Source organism: Lissotriton vulgaris, chromosome 8, assembly GCF_964263255.1.
Source record: "Lissotriton vulgaris chromosome 8, aLisVul1.2, whole genome shotgun sequence".
Classification (NCBI taxonomy): Eukaryota; Metazoa; Chordata; class Amphibia; order Caudata; family Salamandridae; genus Lissotriton; species Lissotriton vulgaris.
Genome location: NC_141696.1, coordinates 1245775315 through 1245798561, shown reverse-complemented (window position 1 = coordinate 1245798561; position 23247 = coordinate 1245775315). Strand labels below are relative to the sequence as shown.

Sequence of the window (23247 nt, the reverse complement as noted above, 5' to 3'; positions counted from 1 at the left end):
AGAACCAATCTTTACGTGACGGAAGAGTCCTAACTAGGGCGAAACCAGTCCTAGGTTGCTTTTTTTCTGGTTCAGGGAGGGCCTGGCCTGGCAGTTTGAGCTGGGCTGTTCCCATGAGGAGCAGGGTTAAGACTGATGTGCATTTGGCTGGGTCTAAACGGAGGTGGTGTGGTGGGCAAAAAACAGTGGATCGTGATGTGGCCCGAACGCCACTGGCTGAAATGAATTCATGCGTTCCATCGTTCACCTTGTTGCTGCATAACGATAAAATGAGGCATAGATTATCACGTGGACGGAGCGCGAGGAGGCTTTCAAACCTACACTAGACTCAGAGGTGACTGAGAAACTGAGGCTTGCGGCATCTCAGGGAAACCTCCCATCTGGTAATTGATAAAAGTACAATATAGAAACAAGTCTTGGCTAACACACTTAGGGCATCATTAGGATGGTGGGCGGAATGGGACCGCCCGCCATAAGGGCGGGGGTCCCGTGGGGGCAATTAGAATGCGCCCGCCACAGTGACGGACGCATCCCATATTTTTAACATTGCAGCACCGCCAGCCACAATGCTGAAACTGCATGTTGTGCGTTTCAAAGCACAACATGACAGGCACCACGCGTGCCTGCCATGTTGTCCTTTGAAAGGCAGGGGGGTACCATAGGTACCCCCCATGTGCACCCCCCAAACCCCTGGAGTCCATAAGGGCCCGTAATGGGCCCCCAAGCAAACTCCGCATGCCTTTCTGTGGCGGTTATGCCACCATGGAAAGATATTCAGGAATGCCCATTCTAATATGGCTGGCGGTGTCTTTCAGACACCGCCACCATATAAAACCCTTTTCCGCCCGGTCGACATGCCGGGCGGAAAAGCGGCGGACGGTCTTTCCGTCCGTTGCGGACCCCCCAGCCATTCTAATGTGGCGGGGGGGGGGGTCTTTTCTACAGGGATGGCGGGCGGATTGCACCCGCCGGGCCGGCGGTGACTGCCGCCGGCCCGGCAGGGGCAATCTGCCCACCATCCTAATGGGGCCCTTAGTTGTCTAAAATGCACTGTAAACCGGTAATTCTGCTTTGCTGCCCCCAATTCAGGAACTGTGATATGCTAATTTGTGGTTATTGCAGTAGGTGCCATCTTCTTGTTGGGAGGAGGGTTTAACAAGCTAGCTCTTAAAATAGGTGGACTTAATCCGTTTGTGTATGTATTTTACCTACAAACTGCTCTCCCATATACAGATTTAGCCTCACACACCTGCAAAGTAAACTGCCCTTTTTTCTATCCTTCGCAGAGGCATTTGAACCTATTTGCCCAGTACATAAGGATTTCCAACATCTTTCCTGCCTTTTGTGCATCATTTGCATTAAAATTGTTATATTCTTGCTTATGATTACCCCTGAGAAGGGTTGAATTAGAACACTGCCACATACTGATGCAAGAAAGCACTAGGAACTGCAGCTTATATACAAGGCTAGGTTTCTAATTCTACTATCTGCGACCTACTTTGTATTTCACTGAATTGTCTGAATTCAGAATTAGGATTGAGATGTCAGGCGAAGCAGATCACTCCTACACTCAATAGTCAGCGTTTGGGATAAAGTAATAGTGCATCAAGGATGCTTACATTGAGACAGAGCTACTAGTTGAAATAGGGGATGTAGTGCCTATTACTTTATCCTACAAATAGTGAATCTTTAGGAAGCACGTCTGTTCACACTGATGCTCTTCTGAGGAGAAAGAGGAATACCATTGCGGGGATTGAAAGCTGCTTGTCTGTCTATAGTAAATATGTTGTTGGGGCAGCAGGAGGTGAACAATGATCAGATGACTTCGCTATTGGTCTTACATGCTCACCATATGGATGGAATGGTAAACAGCGTTTACAACAATTTTTTTTCCCCGCAGGGAATCACAACGCGGTCGTTACCAAAGACTGGAGTTGGAATAGTAAATTATACTATTTCAACTTCCAGCGCCCCCCTCCGTAAGTCCCGACTTGCGGAGTAATGGTATGCGGAATCACAACGCGATAGTGGTAACGACCGCGGTGTGATTCCCTGCAGGGAAAAAGAATGCGGGATGTCATCATATATTCGGATGGAACAGCACATGTCAACCCACATGTAGAAATGCCCAAAGAAGGAGCCTTCCCTAGGATCGGTGGGAAGAAGGGGATAACTGTAAGAACTTGGCATCCATGCAATAGTCTACAGAATAGAAAGGGCAACTGCCGTGCCAAACATTGTGGAAGTGGGAATAGGAAGCACAATATCTAAGTATGGAAGCGCAGAACCGGAGTGTGCCAGAAAAACTTGGAAGCCTGAAGGGTTGAGCCAGCAATGTTCATTTGATTCTTGGAGGAGCTCCACAATCTCATGCCCGTTGGATTGCAGGTTCTCGGAAACTGGCTAGAACAATTGTGAAAGGAAGTTGCACTGCAACAGAAACCAGGGGCTTTTGAGCAATAACAGTAGGAAGTGGAAAAAACACATGGCAGCTGGCAGATTGCACCAGCACACAGTGGTTGTTTGGTTTATAGTAGGCCCAACAAGTGGCAATTCATTTCCTTATTCTGTGCCTTTAATTCATACAACAGCAACAGTTGCAGGAAGCCACACCTGAAGGGTCATTTGGGGGCGCAGCCTGACTGTTGTCTCACTTTAGCTGGAGCCCCATAGTGGTTCTCCAGAGCACTCTATGAATCAGGTCTGGCCCTAACCATTAGCACAATCCTCAATATGATGGTAAGGGTAGACCTTTCAAGGCAAAAGGAAGTTTCTGCAAGAGAAATGGATACAATGTGTATTTATAGGAAAGTGTTGATCGCCAATGACTCCACTGGGGACACTGCTGCTGCTGTTTGAGTTTGAGTTTGAGTTTAAAAGCACTTTTAAAGCGCACGTATACCGGCGGTTTCTTGGCGCTGTAGCTAGCGGGGGCTGAGGTTTAAGAGCAGGGAGAGAGGAAGGAGCATTTATTCAAAGCACTTTGTGAATAAGTAGGTTTTAAGACTCTTGCGGAATTGGGGATAGAGGGTGATAGCACGAAGATATAGGGGGAGGGAATTCCAGAGGGTAGGTGCCAGAATAGCAAATTTGGAGCCGCCCCACTTCTTTCTCCGGAAGCGAGGGATGGTGAGGAGGGACTGGGAAGACGAACGTAGGTCCCTGGAGGGGACATAAGGAACAATCTCAGGAGATGAAGGCGGGTGCCAGGTCCAATCGGGCCAGGAAAGTGATGGATGCGAGCTTAAATTGAATTCTAGCCCGCACGGGGAGCCAGTGAAGAGATTTCAGAAGTGGGGTAGAGTGGTGGAATTTGGGGAGGTTAAAAGCCAGGCGGGCCGCCTGGTTTTGGATCTGTTGTAGGCGACGCAGACTGTATGCAGGAATACCGGCATACAGAGCGTTCCCATAGTCCAGGCGGGACACCACCATGGCCAGAATGATAAGTTTGAGAGCAGAAAAAGTAAAGAAACGGGACACCTTGCGTATAGTACGCAGTGAGAGGAAAGAAGAAGATACCACAGAGCTGACCTGGGAGTGGAGGGTGAGTTGGGAGTTAAGTTTAATGCCTAGTGTTTTGACTGAGGAGGAGGGAACAGGAGGAGAGCCAAGAGAGGGGGGCCAGAAGTGGGGGGACCAGGGGCTGGATGAACCACCCGTCAATACCAACTCGGTTTTGTCTGGATTGAGTTTGAGGTGATTGTGGCTCATCCAGTCCCTGATGTGAAACATTGTTAATCCGGCCGAGGATCTGACAGATCTATTGATTGAAAAGTCCTCATACCCCTCCAGGTAAAGGAAGATCATGGTGCAAATAGGTACTTGTAGGAACGTGCCTCTTTTGACATGGTTAGCCCCCACGTTTTGCCTGACGTCTGATGTAATTTCAAACTGTAAGTGCACAAAGTCCCATCTAACCAGGCCCCAGTGCCAGATCTCTATCCCAAAAACTGTACCAAGATTGGCACAACTTCAGTTCCCCCTGAAGTCCCTAGTAAATGGTACCCCTGGTACCTAGGAAATAGGTACAAAAGAGGGTCCTCTGGGGCTGCAGCACTCCTTCTGCCACCCCAAGGACCCCTCAGCAATCCTATCTACTCTGTCATTGCAGGCTGTGTGTCATTGTGCCATGTCGACTCTTCGGTTTTCCCTGCACCAAGCCTTGTGTGCCATGTCTTCCATACTCTTTATAAGATATATAGGTAAGTCACCCCTACTGCAGGCCTTTGGCCCTTAGGCAGGGTGCACTATATCCTATGTGTGGGCATATCAGCATGAGCAGATATGTCCCTACAATGTCCAGTCTATTCTGAGATGTTGTAAGTGCACAGGGAAGCCATAAAGAGTGATGGATGTATTAATAAATTCACACAGGAGATACATTTTAGGGTCTCCCCTGAAAACCTACAGTTTCTGGCAATGTCGCCTTTGAAATTCAACCCAGGAACATCCTGATAGTGGGGGAGGCCAATCTCACTTTCCTGCTCCACTTTTGGCAGGAGGACAGGCCGGAACATTAGTTAGATTAGCAGGAGGATACCCACTTAGCCTGCACTGCTTTTAGGGCATGGTAGGCGATGTGAATGTCTCTTCTGAAATGTCATTATCTTGGGATGCCCAGGGCTAGGGTTGTGCCTCCTCCCACAGGAAGTAGTCACTAGAGGTTGTAGGCCCCCTAAAGTAATGTAGCCATTGGCTACTACCTGTCTCCCCTTGTAACACCCCTCAATTCGGTATTTAGCTGGCACACCGAGACCTGAACATCAGATTTGATCGGCAAGAGGAGACCAGGACAAGGGAAATTCGCTGCTTGAGAACAGAAGCCCTGCTGCATAAGAAAAAGGCACTAAACACTGACTGCTGCTCCCAGGGCTCTATAATCGCTGCTGCTGTGTCGTCCTGAAAGGACTCCAAGAACCCCGAGCACCTCCAGCCTTCAAGAAATTGCCAAGAAGCTTCCTTGATGTGAAGGTATCACTCCCCTGTACACCGCAGACACCTATCCCGTGAAGTCTGGTTTGTTGACATGCTGCTCCCTGACAACCTTGATGCAGCACCGAAGCGAGTAAAGGCACAACCGCTCCAGACGGTCGGGTCTGTCTCACAAACCAGTTTGGAGACACCAGGACCTATCGGAGTTGCGGTGTACCAATACCCGGGATACTGACCCCCCAGTGACAAACACTGAGAAGAGGAGTCCACTCCAGACTGCTAAAGTACTAGAAGCAAGCACCCGTCAAGGGACATTGAGACACACAATACCCACTTCCTGATTGCCCCAGCTGTCCTGGGCTCTCCTCTCCAAGTTGCCTGCTCCTGACCTCGAAGACCCCAAGACTGATGGCTGACTGGTTCGCTCTGCACCAGGCCCCACTGGCCCCAGCACCAACCAACCAGCCCTGCTCCCCTCCTTCCCAGGCGTTTGCGACCTCTTCCCTCTAAGGAGATCCACCAGACTTGCAAGTCCCTCTGTGCAGTGCATTTTCAAGTGGGCCCCTTTGTCTTTGCACACCAGCTTTCAATACCTCAGCACCCCTTCTCCCGGCCGATCTGGGACACTACTGAACTCCTCCTACTTGAACTTTGGACCTGGCCCCACCATCGACCTAGAACGAGAAGATGACTATCATGAAAGCATTGCCTGAATTTCAATGCAATATTCAGATTTTTCCCACCTATTGTTTCCTATAGTGCGTAATTGTGCAAAGAAGTGATATATTTATTGAACTTTGCAAAATTATATCTCTCAAAGTGCGTACCTTAGAACTTTGTTTATGGTCTTAAAAATTATATAAATATCAATGTTATTTTTACAAATTTATGTTGGATTTATTCTTGTGTGTGTCTTATTTATTGCCTCTCTGAGTACAACAAATGCTTAACTCTACCCTCTGATAAACTTAACTGCTCACCCAACCTACCACAAATAAGAGAGTTGGTATTATCTAATTTTACCTTTATCTACCTTTTGGGGATTTTTCGCACTCTCTACAAAGTGTACTTCGTATCTGAAAGAAACACATAGTGATAGATTCCTTACCTTAGAATTACCCCCAGGTGTCAGACTGGATCCGGAAAGTTTTCATCAGCAGTACCCTTGCGCGTCGGAAGTTGGTGTTGTGTGGCACCGCATCTGTCATTGGCGTCGTGGTCCCCGAGATGACGTCGTTGAAGCTACTTAGACGCCACCCTCGCGTGCTGACATCAGTTCTTTCTTTTTCCACGCCAGCAAGCAGATATGGAGAGAGCGGTACTCCAGTCACTTTTTGACTGAGTTTTCAGAGGCCTTTTGTCTCTTCTTTTCGAGATGTTTGACTCCTGGTGCCGTAGGGATGCCCGGTTTGCAGTCCTGTGGGGACGGTGATCGAATGATGTAGGTGGCGGACCCGCACGGAGTGTGTCTCTACTGCCTGGGGCGCAACCACAACCACAACCCCAAGTCGTGCCCCGACTGCCGGGCCATGGCGCAGAAGACTTTGCGGGAGCGGTCCCAAAAGTAGCTTGAAGTCCGGCAGTCGGCGCCGCGCTGCTCAAGGTCCCGGTCCCGTGGGAGGTTGAGGGACCGGTCGCGAAGTCATCACCATCGTTCTTCAGGATTGAAGTCTTTGCACTCGGGGTCAGGTAAGGCGAAGCATCACAAGAAGTCGAAGAAGCGCCATCGCTCACCGACTTCCCCTCGCCCTTCGGGCTACGTGGCTGAGGGTGCGGGTTGAGCCTACCGTGTCGCCGTCGTCCTACCCACCCTTCCCGGGTCAATTAGCTACTCTGGCCCAGCTGCAGGAATTTCTGTCAGCCAAGGCACGCCTCTTTGGGCCATCGGGCCCTGCCGGCATGCCTTTGCGCCCCGCGGGCCCGACTGGGGGTCCTCGCACTTCACTGTCGGCAGCTTTGGTTCCGGCATCGCTGTTGGCTCCGGCCCCAGTGCCACAGGGCCCCCATGGATCCAGGCCCCATCAGCACCACCCCCAGATTACGCCTTTCCTGGTTTTGGCCCTGAAGTGGACACAACGCTGATGGGACCCTTCTTTCCCTATGCTCAGCGTCCGTATTTTCGACCTGTTGCACTGCCTTCAGAGGAAGGGGAGGACTGGGAGGGGTCTGAGGACCCTCTCACAGCACAGTGTGAGTTTTATCCGGAATGGGATGAGGAATTGGGGGATGCCAGCGGTCTTGACATCTCTCCTGACCATGGCATGCTAGCTCCTCCTAGCATGGCTACGGGGGATGGTGCAAGTTATGCAGTGGTGTTGCGTAGGGAGGCTGAGGCTCTCTTTAATGATGCACTTTCGGACGCTCTTCTGGGCACCCTGTCCAGGACTAACACAGGGGCTCCTGTGGATAGGAACGTGGCCCGACACCATTGCCTGGCCCCGGGCGACTCCCTCTTTGTCTCCCAACACCCCACCCCTGAGGGCTTGGTTGTCCAAGCCTCCACGTCCCAAAGCGCCTTCCCTACTGCACCTCCAGATAGGGAATCCAAGAGACTGGAACACTCTGTGTGGGATACAGTGGCGCAGGTGTTGCCTCAGTGTCTGGAGGAGCCCCGGACAGTGCTCTTTAAAGCTATTGCTGAAGGGAGAGATGCGGCAAAGTTCACATTACTATGTGGCCTTGACACCGCCGACTCGCTGGGCAGAGTGATTTCCATGACAGTGGCGCTCCGCCGCCACACCTGGCTGAGGACTACTGGCTTCTCGGGGGATGTCCAGAACAACCTGATGGACATGCCCTTTGATGGCAATCGCCTTTTTAACAACAAGGCAGATAGTGTGTTGGAGCATTTTAAGGATTCGTGGGCTACTGCCAAGTCCTTGGGTCTTTCGGCCACTCTCCCTCCTCCTCCTCCTTCTGCTTTTCACTCCTTTTGTGTCCACGGAAGGGGTGCCCTAACATGTTCACTTCAGAGCCACAGGCCGCAGCAGCAACAGTCTCAGCATGGCCGCGGACGTGGTACCCACAGAGGCGGGTCAGGGTGCCAGCAGGTGTATCAGTCCACCTCCACCCCGGCCACCACTGCCTCCAAACCTTCCTAGTCTGGTTTTTTTAAGGCACATCAAACGTCAGTGGGCGGCAGGATTCGCCATCACCTCCCCCACTGGCGTACCATCACTACAGACAGGTGGGTTTTACAAATAGTCTGAAGGGGCTACTCTCTCCCCTTCCAGACTACCCCTCCAGCCATGCCACCCCAGTACCACTGCATGTCGCGGGAACACTTGGCACTTCTTCAACAGGAAGTTGTGGCCCCCTTGGCCAAGGGGGCCATCGAGCGAGTTACTGCACCAGAAGTAGGTCATGTTTGTTAATCCCACTACTTTCTGGTGCCCAAGAAGGACAAGGGCCTATGGCCTGTCTTAGACCTCTGGAACGTCAATCGCTTCCTCTGGAAGGAGACGTTCAAGATGTTAACTCTGGCTCAGGTCTTGTCTGCCCTCGACCCTGGAGACTGGATGGTAGCATTGGATCTGCAGGACGCATATTTCCATATTCACATCCTGCAGGCGTTACCTGCGGTTTACAGTAGGCCAAAAGCACTTTTGAAGTTTTGAATCGGGTAAGATCCACTTCCAGGTCTCCTTGTCACTCTTTCACTTTTGTTCCCATGGTTCCAGGCACCTTGTATTTGTGGTAGGGTGGCAAAGCTATTTGGTCCTTCCTCGCCACCACCCACTTATTTTAGTTTCGCTTTTTAACTGACTTTGCTACGGAAATAAAAACATTTGCCCTAGTTGTTTCACTGAATATCCACGAATATTATATAAAGATCACACCATCTAAGTTTAGGTATGCAGGTTCTTTAATAGGACCACCTCACACCCACCAGCTATAGGATCTTCGCTCAACTGCCAGATCTGGAACTTTACTCACATCAGCTCAATGGACATGAAATGCAGCCCAACAGTTTGTGACCGCATTCTATAAGAGGAACTGTCTAGAAGATACCACACACCTTCTTCTCCCAACAATACAACCAATAGAAAATTTAGCTAAACTACAAATTCCAAACATCCAAACTTTCAAAAATGTAAAATGCATTGTACTGTTTCAAAAAAAGAAACCGGGCAATAAAAAAACAATATAATTCAGTTCCAAAAGTGCAAACTAGACATTTTGTAAGAGAAAAATTAAAACAACAAAGTAAAGGAAATGCAATGACAAAGAAAATGCATCACGGCACGTAAATGACAACAAAGTCACTTACTGAAATATGATTACCTTTTGAATGCCACCACCTGGTTCAGGTTCCAGAACCTCCCATCTTGTACCTTCATAGCATTGTGATAGGATAGCTTTTCACCATTTTGAAGAGACCCAATAATTTTGACACACTGCTAGTTTTCACTGAATTCTTTACTAATACCAACATTAAAGTTGTGCTGTGTAACAGTCTTGCGCAGATCATAGTTGGACTTGAGATCAGCAATAGACTTCATTTCTCTCCTCAAACCATTATCCACATACCACTGGACACAATTTCCTTTACCTCCGGTCTTCAACCCTGGACACATTTCTGTATTGACTTTATTTCCTCTAAACATTTCAAGAGGAATTTTACCCGTTGTAGAATGTGGAGTAAACCTATAGGCACATAAAATCTCTTGAGACCATTTTTCAGTTCCTACTAGCACTCCTCTCCAATTGCGCATGCTCTTTGATTGCTCTATTAAACCTCTACTGTTCCATTTCCTTTGGGATGATACTATGAACATTTTCTGTGTTTGATTCACTTCTTTTTGAGAAATGTTTCAGTTTCTTTAACCCCTTGCGTGCTCCAGTCAGCCATTGGCCAATGGGAGCACTACCTCGCCCACCCACCTATTAGAACGCCCGCACCACGGCGGAAAAACCGCCGCGGTTAAGGCGTTAAAAACAAACTGCAGCCCATTGTCTGTAAGCATGGTGTCTGGCAAACCTTCTATTCCGAATTTAGTTTAGAAACTCTACCTTTTTGTCTCTGTACTGCACACAACTCCAGTCTCAGCTAATCAAGAAAACTGATCCATCTGAACAAGCAGATAACAATCAGTTCTCTGACCATGCAGAGGACCCACAATGTCCACCACAATGTTTCCCATGGTTTCGTGGGAGCCTCTTCCTTCTCACACCGTCCAGACATTCCCTTACCAACCTCTAAATTTGTAGACCCATGCTGGGCCACCAATAGTTCTATCTCGCCCTCGCTTTTGTCTTACTCATACTTTGGTGTCCCTCCTATATCTTAGCACCATGACTTTCTCTCTAAGTATCTCCAGAACTACTAATCTCTTTCCTCCTAACACAATTCCATTCTCACATGACAATTCATTGTTCACTTTCCAAGACTCTTAGAACTTTATATCGTAGCAGAAGTCCAATCTCCACACCTCACGTATGGCTATGTTCACGTTTTGCAACACCAGATCATTCTTCACTGCCTCTAGCTAGTCTTCCTGCAAAATGGCTCATTTAGAGACCACACACACTTTCATATGTTCTCCATAGTCACCTTCACTCTCAGCGAGGTAAGCCTAGACTGGTACACTATTTTGAACTCCTGGAGCATACTGAATATCAAATGCATAATCTTGCAACCCACCAACCCATCGGCCTATTCACATGGAAATGGCATCAAGTCCTTTCTTTAACAATACTTCCACTGATGACTTCTGGTCTGTCATTATCATAAAAAACTTTCTCCTCAAGAAATTCCTAAATGTTTTTGACGGCCCAGAAGACACAACTCTTCTTTTTCAGTTGAGGAGTAATTTGCTTCAGCTCTTCGCAATGATCTAGAGATGTGATCTATTGTCTTAAATCACATCTTTCTCGCTTTGCATTAACATAAACCTAAAGTGCTGGCATCTGTCAATAGAATGCGTTTTTGAAGATGGGTTGAAAAATTGTTAATTCTTAGTTCGCATCAGACTCTCCTTGACATTCACAAATTCTCTTTCACATTCTTCCTCCCACTTGAACTCCTTTACTTTTTTAAGTAAGTGTCTCATTTTGTATGTTTTTACAAATGTGGCATGAAACTCAACCATGCATAAAAAGGACACAAGTTTGTTCTTTTGTACTTGGACAGCCAAGAGTCTGGATATTGGAAACCAGATCTTTCTTGGAAGACATGCCTTCATGATTGGTACAGAGTCCCAAATATTTAATTTCCTTCATGCTAAACTTGCATTTACTCATCTTTAGCATTAGACCATTCTTACTGAGTGTCTCCAGCACCTGTTTTACCCTGCCATCATGCACTTCTGGTGACTCTTCATAAATTAGAATGTTGTCCTGGAAGTATTTTACTCCTTCCATGTCGCCAAACAATTTATACATTACCTTCTGGAAAAATGCTGCTGCAGACACCAGACCCAACGTTATCCTCACAAAACAGAACATTCCAAAAAAGGGTGATTAAAGTACTAAGGTCTTTAGATTCCAAGTGCAATCTAATCTAATCTGGTGATGCGCAGCGGTGAGATCCAGAGTTGTGAAGAATTTGGCACCATGCAATAAAAAAAACAATTCCGTGATATTGGCCAAAGGAAAATGATGTATTACTGCAGAATTGTTCTGAGCTCTTAAGTCAACCCAATCTGTTCAGATTCAACTGCATTTCTCATAGATCTAAGATCTCACTTTGTGCACAACAGGCAAACATTCTTTTTTGAGCCTTATTTGATGCACATAACCTTTCAAGCAACTTCTTCCCCACAAAACACTTCTGGGAACTCCTCAACAAATCCAGGTTGAGTTACCATTTGAAGAATCCTTTGTACATCCTTACCCTCAACTTCATTAATGTAATCTTTCCTGAGTCTAACGGGGGGAGAGGCATTGGGATCTAACTAAACTCCTAGCTCTTTCTGGTGAGGCCAACTGAGTACACTGTCTCCTTTAACAGGAACATACACTTTTCCTTAATCTTACTACTCAGATTTTTTTATTTTTGCCCCACAAAACCTTTAATTTGAAGATTTGTCCATCATAACCACCAGGTATGATGTCCGATACCACACCCCTCAACTCTTTTTCAAACACTTCTTTGACACAAGTGAGCAGGGCCGAGTCTACCAGGGCTTTTACAGACAAATATTGATTGCAATAAGATATTTAGGGTGTTTCTTTTTCTCAGCTGCAGTAGACATTGACGAGATAATATCATCTAGGACTTCTTTAGGTTAAGAGGAAATTAGCCCACACTTTCTCTTTTCCCATATAGTCTTCCCTGTTGACAGACCTCACCTCTTTTCCCATATAGTCTTCCCTGTTGACAGACCTCACCTCAATTTCTAAGCCTACATTTTGCAATACCCCACATTCGTTTAAACTTTTGCTTCAGGTGTACTTTGAGAGATCCTGTGTTTTATCATGTGTCTTTAGTGTGCAACTCTTGAACCACCGTGTTTTTGTTCCTTTGTTGGCTATTGTGCGTCCTTTATACTTTTTGTCTCTTTAATTTGAATTTGGAAGCATTATTAGCGCTGTGCAAAGTGATTCTTTGATATTCATTATTAAATGTTAAACGTTAGAAGCAAAGCAGCACCTTCCAATTGTATAAAATATTAAAACTCTGGCAAATATGAACAAGCATTTGCAATGCAATAGGTGACTCGCATTTACATGCGTTTGAGCTATTGGCATTGTAAATGATACTGCCTTTTATTTATGCTTTGGGTTTTAAAACATAAATAAAAGGCATTGTCTTTTACAATGCTAATAGCTTTAACTCTCAGAAATGCGAGACCTAATGCATTCCAAATGGATGTATGACGTTACAACGCATACTTTTACCACGCATACCTTTACAACACAGTTTTTACAACGCATGCCTTTACAACGCATAGCGCTTTGGGGTGCTGGATAGTGAAAAGTTTAACTATTCCAACTCCAGTCCCCGTGGACACTAGGGAAGGTGTTGGATAGTAAATTAAACTTATTCCCTATCCTAGAGCGCCCCCCAGCGCAATGCGTTGTAATGGTTTGCGTTGTAATGACTGCGTTGTAATGGTAGTGCGTGGTAAAAGTTTTGTTGTAAAGATTGTATACCATTCCAAATGATTTTTTTTTTTTTGTTGCTGATTAAACCCTTGCAGGGCACTTTCAATGTTGGCCTAAGTGACTAGCGAAGCACTGCTTCTCAGAACACGCATTCAGCCTTTTCGGGAGTAGTTTCTGTGAGTCTTACGTGCATACATAAACTAGAGCTGATCTCCACTCCACAGTTACTGTTAATTTAACGCCCCTCCAACACACGGTAGTATTATGCTTTTACTTCCTTGCCATAAACTGTTTGTAATATTACAGTCTACTTTGTCTATAGGCCGGGCATGAGATCAGCTTCTGAGGCTTGAGCGAACGCCACTCCTACCAGCATCGGGGAGGTGTGGATGGGTTTCTGAGGTGCTCAGTCATCGCCATTGTAAAGATCACGCCATCCAGGTTTAGGTATGCGGGCTCTATATTCGGAGCACCTCACAACCACCAGCTACAGGATCTTGACTCAACTGCCAGTTCTGGAACTTTACTCAGATCACCTGAATGGACCTGGAATGCAGCCCAACATTCTGTTGCAGCATTCTATAATTAGAGGGACCATCTAGAAGACACCACACTAGTTAATCGATGTCCTTTTCTTACCAACTTATGCTTCTTTCTAATGTACAGCACACATGTGGCATGTACATTGACCTTATAGTAAGTCCCTTTCGTAAGTCCCTTAAGACCTGGTTGTTCTCTGTAAAGTAAATCTTAGTATGTACACTGGTCGTACCTGTAGGTCCGTCTGTTGTAGAGCGACTTGATGCCCTTGGGCTTAGTTCGCGCTTTATAAATTATTTTTTATTCATTCATTCATTCATTCATAGTTGTCATCACCTGGATGTCAGTTGAATTCTATCTATTTGAAGGGGCAGTGAGGGTTAACTCCGTTCTCCTCGCGATAGGTTCCACCATATTGATCTTGAACTGTTCTTTGCCAAAGGAGGGATTGTAAGCACAACGTTATGTAAATGTATTCCTACCCTGGAAGGCAAAAACAGATTTTCTGTATGCATGTTGTCAGTGAGCAGGTAAAGTAAGCGGGAGCAATCGTTAGATTATGACGAGTCGTTCAAAAAATGTATAGACAGTAAAGAATCGATTCTGATACTCATCTGCTGCACAAAGTCTTCCATAATTCTGGCTTCCTACAAAGGAGCTCAGAAAACTGATCATGTCCCCCAGGGTTGAAGTAAATCTCACGCATATAGTCTATGAATATGGAGGTTTCGTTTGTTAACCACCCACTTGATTACATCACACATGTAAAAGTGCAGCGTTTGACTAACCAGTCTGATGCTCATCTCAGTTCTGTAAAGCATCTGGTTTCTAGTCTTGCTCACCTATGTCTATAGAAGTGTTTGACCATTTATTTATCTAGAGGGATTTTGTAAAATGCTGCATGTCACTTTTTGTTACTTAAGACCACTGATGAATATGTAGTGCCTTCACTTTAAAGTGTTCACTGCTTCCATGAGGAATGGTGGGACGTAGCGTAGAAAAAAAAATAAAATGGTTGCTTATCCTCCATTATCTACTCGCTCCTCTGGGTGTAGAGCACTTCTCTTGCTTGAATGGTGCACATCACTCAGGCCTTGTTGTTCAGCTTCACCTCTGCTTTAATTGCTTCTCTAGTTTCAGAATAACAAGCAATATCTCCAAGTTCTAAAGAATTCGAACTACCTAGTTTCCTTTTTGTGGCAATTTGATTGACATCAAGTTCCTTTTTCAGATGTTTTGCGAGCACCTCCATAACTTTTCTCATGGCGAAGTATAGGTCTAGGGATGCTGAACATTTTTTAAGGTCCGTCTTAATTATAAAGCACCTGTGGTGTGGGGCAAGAAGGATGTTGCTTGATTGCAGTCTCTCTTTTGGTTGGTAACGTCCAGGTATGATTCGTAAAGCGGCTACTTGATGCAGTAACATTTGAATATACATCACTGACATTCAAGAATTAGGAGGTCTGGAGTGGATTTCATGTTCACTTTGGGATATCTCTTTGCATTTGAGGGTCATTCTCAATATGCAAAACCTGAAATTTGGCCCCGTAACATGTCTGGTTTTTATTTGGGAAGCGCCCTGGTTGGAAACAAATTTGGCGCTCTCCCTCCTGCTGGTGAATAAAGTGAGACAGAAAGGGGTTCTCTTTTGTGTTCACAGGAACATACCTTGTAGTTTCTCAGTTCCTCCCCAAACTCGTGTGCATCACCCACAGCTCATCTCCTTAATCCTATTGCCCTGTTGTTGGAGCGGGTGGGGCTTTGTTAATGCGAGCAGCATAGGGTAGGAGGTCAATATGAGGGGGAAAGAAGTGAGCTGACAGTGTGTTATTAACACCACCTTGACGTGTAGCAAAGTGATTAAAAGCAGTTTAAAATTAACCACTGGAGCCATAGCTGCATGCATGACTTTAATACAGATTGCTCTGTGGGCCCCCTCTGTAGGTTGGAGCCCCGGGTGTTAGCCCAACACCCCATGGCAAAGGCTGGCCCTGCCTATAACCTTGGTATTGCACTGTTTTTCTTACACATCTTCTCAGTACATCTACATCTTTGTTTGTTTGCAGATGGATTTCCATAAAATGAGTGCTGTGTGAATTCCATTGTCAAAGCTGATGGTGAATGAAGTGCAGAAATGAAGAAGTTTTTCCTCGTAGAGCCCGTGGTGGTGCTCTACTGCTTCGCTTCGTACCTAACCTTCCCACTGCTGCAGCAGTTTGTCTATCGGCGGGTATGGCAAGAAACAACCAACTCCAGTTATGGAGAAAACCAGACTTCTAATGAATGTGAGAGCAACAAATCCAGCCCTTTTTATATAGATCAAAAGGTAAGACGTATATAGATGAATATATGTATGTGTCGGCTCCACTGGATGCCATTGAAGGATGTGTAGGCACTTGCTTTAGTAGGTTAACTGCATCAGTTTTTATAACCAAAGTACCTTGATGCCATAGATGAAGATTAACAGAGGAATAAATCTTATGTTTAAAGAACTGTAACTTTTAGTAAAATTGATTCCTTCCACATAGTGAGGGCAAATGTGTTTAAGGGTGTAGTGGCGGTGATGGAGAAAATGTGGGCCCCATTTCTAACACACCTGGTTGTTGATGGTTCGAACCCAGTTGCTTGCCAGGACCTGTAATACAGCCATATAACTGATATCAGTGCTCTTTTAGAAGTGTCAGTTACATTTGGCTGCCCAATAATCTGATGTTATTTGGGGCAACTTTGTACACACTAGTCGGAGCGTTATTTGTTGATACAGTTGCAGCCATTGCAGAGATCTGAGTTTTTAAGATGTAGTCAGTCAGAAATTGGGGTACTAGTTGAGGGGGATAAGTACCCACCTCAAGAAATAATCGCAGTAGTTGTCTGGATGAACCACTAAAGTCACTAAATAAATCTGAGCTCAACACCTCCAGTAGCAATGGCGCAGAGCAGTCAGGCTTAACTTCGAGGCAATGTGTAAAGTAAGTACTAACACAGTCTTAAGTCAAAATGCAAAAGGAATCAGAAAAATAGAGTAGAATTTATTAAACAAAATGGCAAAAATCCAATAAGGGATCTAGGAGATATGGATTTTTAAAGTTTTAAGTAGAACTAGTACCAAGAAGCCCAAAGTACCTATTGTAGTCAATGGTCACAGTAACCTGGGATTTGATGCTGACCATGGTGGAACATGGGTCGGGTACACTAGTCTGGTTCATCGTGGTCAAACATTTTTTACCCTGACTTTAGTCTTTTCAGTCCCAATCCACCACATGAGTACACATCTAAAGCCCCCAGGACCTTAGGGGAGGCACTTAGAGAATCACAGGGTGGCAGTACAGTCCAGGTCCAGTTGCCACTGATCAGCTAGGCAGTTGCAAAAAAGGAGCTTGTGGTTTCCCTAAAGCTTAAATAGAAGGTCAGCCTTTTGGCGCTTGCAGTCCACTTCTTTTTCCTGGGTACAAGACCGAGCAGGACCAGTCCTCAAGGACTCTTGAGTAATGCAGATTCAGTCCAGTCCTCTTCTGATCTTCTCAGGTTCCGGAGGTTTCTGAAGTGGTTGCTTGGAGATGCCACATTTATGCCTGGCACAAGCAGGTGCACACAAACCCTAACTTGTGAGGTAAAGGTTCCCGGGGCTAATCTGACCCATTATAGGCATTTTCAAGATGACCAAAGGCTTCAGCCACACTCAACCTTGGCTCTGAGAACTGGGGGTGTGTGTATGGGGAGTGTACTATGGTAATCCTAGTGTAACCCCACATATAACACTAAAATCAGTTTCATGCAGTCCCTTTACCCCCAACAAACCCAGAGACAGAAGTCTGTTCTAACAAAGTTGAGCTGAGCTTTTAGCAGTCGGATGGTGGATACACACAAATTATCTTGACATACTGTTTTCTTTTTTTAAGTGTATTCCAAATGTTATATGTAAACTCAGCAGAACTGTAAAACAGACTGTGACACTGTACTATCGAATGAGGTCCACTGTGATTGGCACCTGACTAGCCCAGGACACAACAGAAGACCCCCTGCACAGGTGTCGGCTAACATTTGCCTGTGACAGTGGAGTCCTCTTTGAAGTGCGCTCAAAGAGTCATATGAAAAGCCCCAGCGGGCCTCTCAAGCAGGATTTGACATTCAAGCTGGAATTATTGCCACTTTAATGTGAAAGGTACCTCCTAACCTCCCCTGCACACAATTTCAGGTTCATATGGATCCTCTCTGCCAATTTAGGTCAGCCTATTATTTGTTCCTGGGAGCACCCTCATTCACACCTAATTAAATGCTAATTGCTGGCTGGTCTAAGCACGTGGAGCACTCTGTGAGTTGGCATAAGCAATGTTAACTATTGTAAACCACATATACTCCATGAAATTGAACAATGACTTGATTTTTGAATTTGGTAAATTTGATTGATACAACGAGAGAGGATTTCTGAGTAACCCCTCTTGAAGGGTATAATTGCCATAAATAGTACATCTGACAGAACAATATATATGTGCTACTGGCCTAAGTGGGAGAACAAAATGCAGTTATTGCTACCAGGTAATTGAGGCATGGTAACTTTCAAAAAGTTACTTTTCTGAAATATTTAGAACAAATCCAACGTTGCCACTAACTTGGATTTTTATGAACAATTAAAACGTAATTATTATTCTAGCTAGTTCCATTCCCGAGATACAGGATTAGTATTTAATATTGCTTACCAGTTCAGTGGAACAGCCAATCTTGAAACAGTGAAAATAGCTTCGAGGTGGTTGTCACGGTAAGGAAACATTTGACATTAAACCTTTGTGTGTCCTACTGTTAATTACTGCCCATACTGCCTTTATGAGTAATAAAGACTACTTATTGATGAATATTTAAAAGGGAGGTTTAAGCTTGTTAAAAGGGTTATTTTGGCAGGTCGAATTTGCAGTTAAAGCCTGCATAGCCAGGCTACTGGTGGCAGTCCAGTCATGTTTGCATTGCCACCGTTGTGGATGGCACAGTGGGTGCTGCAGTCCACTTGCGACTCTTGCAGGACCTGGGCACATAGTGGTATGATATAAAAGGGATGTATAGGTAAGTTAAATATGCTAGTCAGGAGTATACCAAATTTAACATGTTGAAGAGAGGAGCACAAACGACGTCTGGTTTGCAGTGGAAAATAGCACAGAATTCTATAACCTGCAAAAATAGGGTTCAGCAAAAAGGAAAAAAAAATGTGGTGACCCTGTAGAAAGGGCACATTTTCAACATGGCCCCCTTTACTGATGCCAGCAACAACATGCTGCTGTGTTTAAAACAACTTTAATTGGTTTAAAATAGCCTTTGACACACTCGGGCAAGCTGTTTCCATAGTCAAGCCAAGATTGTATAACGTTGACAACTGTCACATGCAAGGGGGGAGTGATAATGGAAGGATCCTGTGTAAACAAGTGAAGGCTACCCTAGATGCTTGCACTTGGAATCTAATATGGAGTCCAGGTTTGACAAGAGTGAATGGGGTGAGATTACAATACAACTTCAAGCAAGCAAATCCTTTATGTTTGCATGGAGAGGTGGTGACGCCATTGCTTTCACAGTGCATTGAGTTACATCGCCTTATTTTTCTTGTACATAAAGGAGAGAAAACCCTTATTTAAAGTTAGGTGATAAAATATCCTGCAGGTTCTGAAGGAACTGCTAAATCTTGGGGCGAAGCCAGTGATGGAACTTACTCTTTCTGTGGCACAGGAGATCCATGTGTGACTTCTCATGCAGATTTGAACTTAAAAAATTACAGTGGTTGGTAAAGGAAAGTCCTCTATTTTTTTATTAGTGTTCTGTTTCCCTTTGTATCATGATCAATCAAGTCTTAATCTTCCAAGTCATACAGTATAGTTAAACATATAGAAATAGTTATTATTTGTCTGTTTTTGACCATCTTCAAGTATCTGTTGTGTGAAATAACACCACCCTACATATATGCCTCAGTACATAGAACAATACTTTAAGCTCAGGATATCAGGGTTCTTTATATCCATTATGCCCATGCAGCCATAGAATTGCTCTACAGTATTAGGAGTATCATTTTTAGCAGTAAGTACAGGGATCGAAAAGGATGACCTCTTCTTTAACACAGAATTTTTAATTATGGGTCCTCAAATTGCTAAATTAGGCAGGGAGAATAGAGGCAAATTACATCAGGACCGGACTGGCCAACCAGGGTGGGGGCTGGTTTGGGCCCTTGGGGGACGTTTTTGTTAGGGACCTGCAATATCGGCCCCCTGTAACAAAATCGGCAGAAACTGGCCCTTGCAAACAGCTCTGCTGCATACTTGGATTTTTAGTCCGCCTGACAAATTCTTATTTTGCTCCTTTCCGTATGCTTCAGTTCATATGAACAGTGACAGATTTCACTTATTTCTGCATTTCCATCTCCGGGAAGGATTATATTTGTGAACTGGACCATGGTATATTTTTCCATTCATCATGCTTCTTCAGTGTGGTAGTTTTAGAGAATCTGAGGTCTGATGACTTTCTTGCATCCTTGGCATACCCTTGGGTAGGCTACAGATGAGACTTTGTAGTACTATCTGGGCCAGAAATAGATTCTATCTCTAGAGCCTCATTCCCAGCCAAGTGTTGGAGCCTCGTTCTTGTAGTCTCCATTGTCATCACTGTTGAAATGGGTCTGTTTTCATGTCTTATAAGTTCTACACTAATCCCAATATGGCGAGTTGCTCATTACAAAAGTCACAGGACCCACTGACCTTTTTCTAGGCCTAAGGTCCTGTCATACTTTTCTCTGGGGGGAAATGTTGCTCACATCTCAATGGATAACACTACTGCAGTGTTTTACCTAATGAAGCACTGAAAAACTTTGGCTGGTTCCTATTGCAATTTAACAGTTCAACTTTGTTATTAGTCACTTGACAGCATCATTCTCCAATAGAGGCCCATCTACAAGAGAAGAAAAACTTGAAAGAAAATTTTCGTAGCAGACTGAATGATTAAACTCATTATTTCAGATCTCTCACTGGCATTCAACACCATTAACCAAGGTCAAGCTATTTTTCCAGGAACAGTTCCTAGCTGGTTCAAGTAGTTTTATTTACTTTAAATCCCAAGACCTCTGCTGCCTGCTATCACCCTCTTCTTCAAATGTCTTGATTCTCAATTGATCAATCAATCAATCAGTGCTTTGTATTTGTGTTACTCGCACGTTAGGGTCTCAAGGCACTGGGGCGAGGGGACGCGGCTCTGTTGGGGTCATCTGAAGAGCCAAGTCTTGAGGTCTTTCCTGAACTTGGGCAGGAGAGGGCTTTGGTGGAGGGGGAGGTGGTTCCAGCTCTTGGCTGTGAGGTAGGAGAAGGACTTTCCACCCACTCTGGTCCTGTCTGAAGCATGGGACTGTGACCAGGGAGAGGTCGACTGATCAGAGGTTTCTCTTGGGGGAATGGAAGGAGAGACGATTAGTCTGGCTGCAGTGTTCTGGACACCCTGGAGCTTGCAGCAGAGTTTTTTTTATTGATTACTGGCTTGGAGGGTGTTGCCGTAGTCCAGTTCATAGTGAGTCCAGTATGATGCAGAGGTTACGTGCATGGTCTGTCGGGGTGGGTGGGTTTCCGAGGGCAGGGGGCCACCAGGGGTCGTTCCAAGCTGAGTGGGTGGAGCCGAGGATGAGGACTTCTGTTTTCTCTGAGTTGAGTTTCAGGCAGCTGTTGTTCATCCAGGTTGTGACTGCTTTCATCCCTTCTTGGAAGTTGTGCCTGGTGATGTTGGGTTCCTTGGTGAGGGAGAGGATGAGCTCGGTGTCATCGGGATAGAAGATGTTGAGCCTGTGGTTTCTGATGATGGTTGCGAGGGGGGGGGGGCATGTAGATGTTTAAGAGGGTTAGGATGAGTGAGGATCCCTGGGGTACTCTGCATCTGGTCTCTGTCAGTTCTGAGTGGTAGGGCGGGAGTCTGACTCTCTGTGTTCTGCCTATGAGGAATGAGCATATCCAGTCTAGGGCCTTTCCTCGGAAGCCGGCATTGTAAAGTCTTGTGGCTAGTATGCGGTAGGAAATGGTGTTGAAGGCTGCTGATAGTTCCAGGAGGATGAGGGCTGTTGTTTGGCCCTAGTCGAGGAGGGCACGGATGTTGTCAGTGGCAGTGATAAGGGTGGTCTCGGTGCTGTGATTGCTGCAGAATCTGGATTGGGCGATGTCTAGGACGTTGTTGACTTCGATGAAGTTTGCAAGCTGAATATTTACGGCATTTTCGATTACCTTTGCTGCGAATGGAAGCAGAGAGATGGGCCGAAGTTCTTGAGGTCAGTTGGGCCTACCGAAGGTTTATCCAGGAGGGAGTTGACTTCGGCAGGCTTACAGCCATCGGGGAATGTGGCGGTCTCGAGGGAGCAGTTGATCGACGTAGCTCGATTGCGATGACTATGGAGGGGTGGGGGCAGAAAGGGGTGTGAGGGTGCTCCGGAGTGGATGCTCTTCATGGTCTTTAATGTGCCTTTTGTCGTGAGCGGAGACCAAGTGAGGAGGGTCTGTTGGGTGGCGTCGATGGGGGTGGGGGTTGAGGCGGCGCAGAGGTCTTGGTTGTCGAGGTTGTCATAGATAGTCTTAATCTTGAGGTGCAAGAAGGAACTGAGTCTGTTCCAGAGGTGTTGGGAGGGTGGGACGTCTGTTGTTTCGCTGCCGAGGTTGGCGAATTCCTGTATGATGGAGAAGAGTTCCTTGGAGTTGTGGGCGTTGGAGAGGATTCTGTCTTGGAGGAAGTTCTTCTTTGTGGATTTGATGAGTTTGTGGTGTGCTGTGGTAGCTGTTCTGTTCTGTAGGCGGTGCATGTTTCAGGGGTCTTGCTGTTTCTCCATGTCTTTTCAAGCCGCCAGCTGGAGCGCTTGGATTCTTGGAGTGCCGTTCTAAAGGATGATAAATATTACCATGACTTGACCATCCTTCACCTTGCTACTTCTCTGAACACAGAGCTAGCAACAGTGTAAAACTGAGTTAGTTAGTTAGGTTACAAAATAAAAGATCGAACGTTTCTTGGACCAATCGGGCATATAAGAGAGGAAAAAGTCAAGAAAAACAAGACGGAGAAAACCTTTCATGAAGTCAACAAAACTCCAAACCAGCACATACCTGTCAAAAAGTAATGATACAAGACCGAAGAGAAACAAGGGATTGTTCTTCAAAGAAACAATGAGTGTGACCTAGATAAGCTCACAAAGTACTCCGGCACAGTGCATTCAAAGATTATCTGTCTTATGTAATGGATCCTGCAAGGTGTTTCCTGAGGTGACACAAATATGCATCTCAACATCTTACTTTGGGTTTGCAGGTTGCAATATGGTGGGTGTTGGAAATCGGATCGGCATTGCATGTTATGGAGGCCTCCTGACAGTAAATGCTGCTTTTCATAAGTGTTGTGAGTAGAGGATCGAGAGGAATCCCACTTTTTTGTACTATGAAACTGATTTACTGGGCCAAACAAGTGTGCTCCCAGTTCTTCACTCCCCACCCCAACTCACAGACCATCTGCCTGGAAAAAAAGAGAAGGAAAAAATATTCACAAAGCTGTGGGAGCAACAATGATCCACATCATAGTTCTAAAACTTCAGACATAGAGGAAGTGCCCAAGAGCCATCAGTGCAACACTTACAGGGGATCTAAGCTTTCCACTTTTTTGTTCCCCTGTGCATGGAGCCAATAGTAAGCGTTCTCCATTATAAAAGGGTTGAATTATGCAAGCAGGCTGACTACATCTAACTGA

The 23247-nt window shown here is 45.5% G+C and overlaps 1 protein-coding gene across 1 annotated transcript in view; it reads left to right on the top strand.

Annotated features, from left to right (window-relative positions):
- LOC147698549 (lysosomal proton-coupled steroid conjugate and bile acid symporter SLC46A3-like) overlaps window positions 1-23247 on the top strand; it is a 215363-nt gene that overhangs the window by 60945 nt on the left and 131171 nt on the right. Inside the window, exon 2 of the mRNA XM_086935160.1 lies at window positions 15588-15847. Within this exon, the coding sequence (XP_086791286.1) occupies window positions 15656-15847 (192 nt within the window). The 5' untranslated portion in view covers window positions 15588-15655. The remainder of the gene's footprint in view (window positions 1-15587; window positions 15848-23247) is intronic.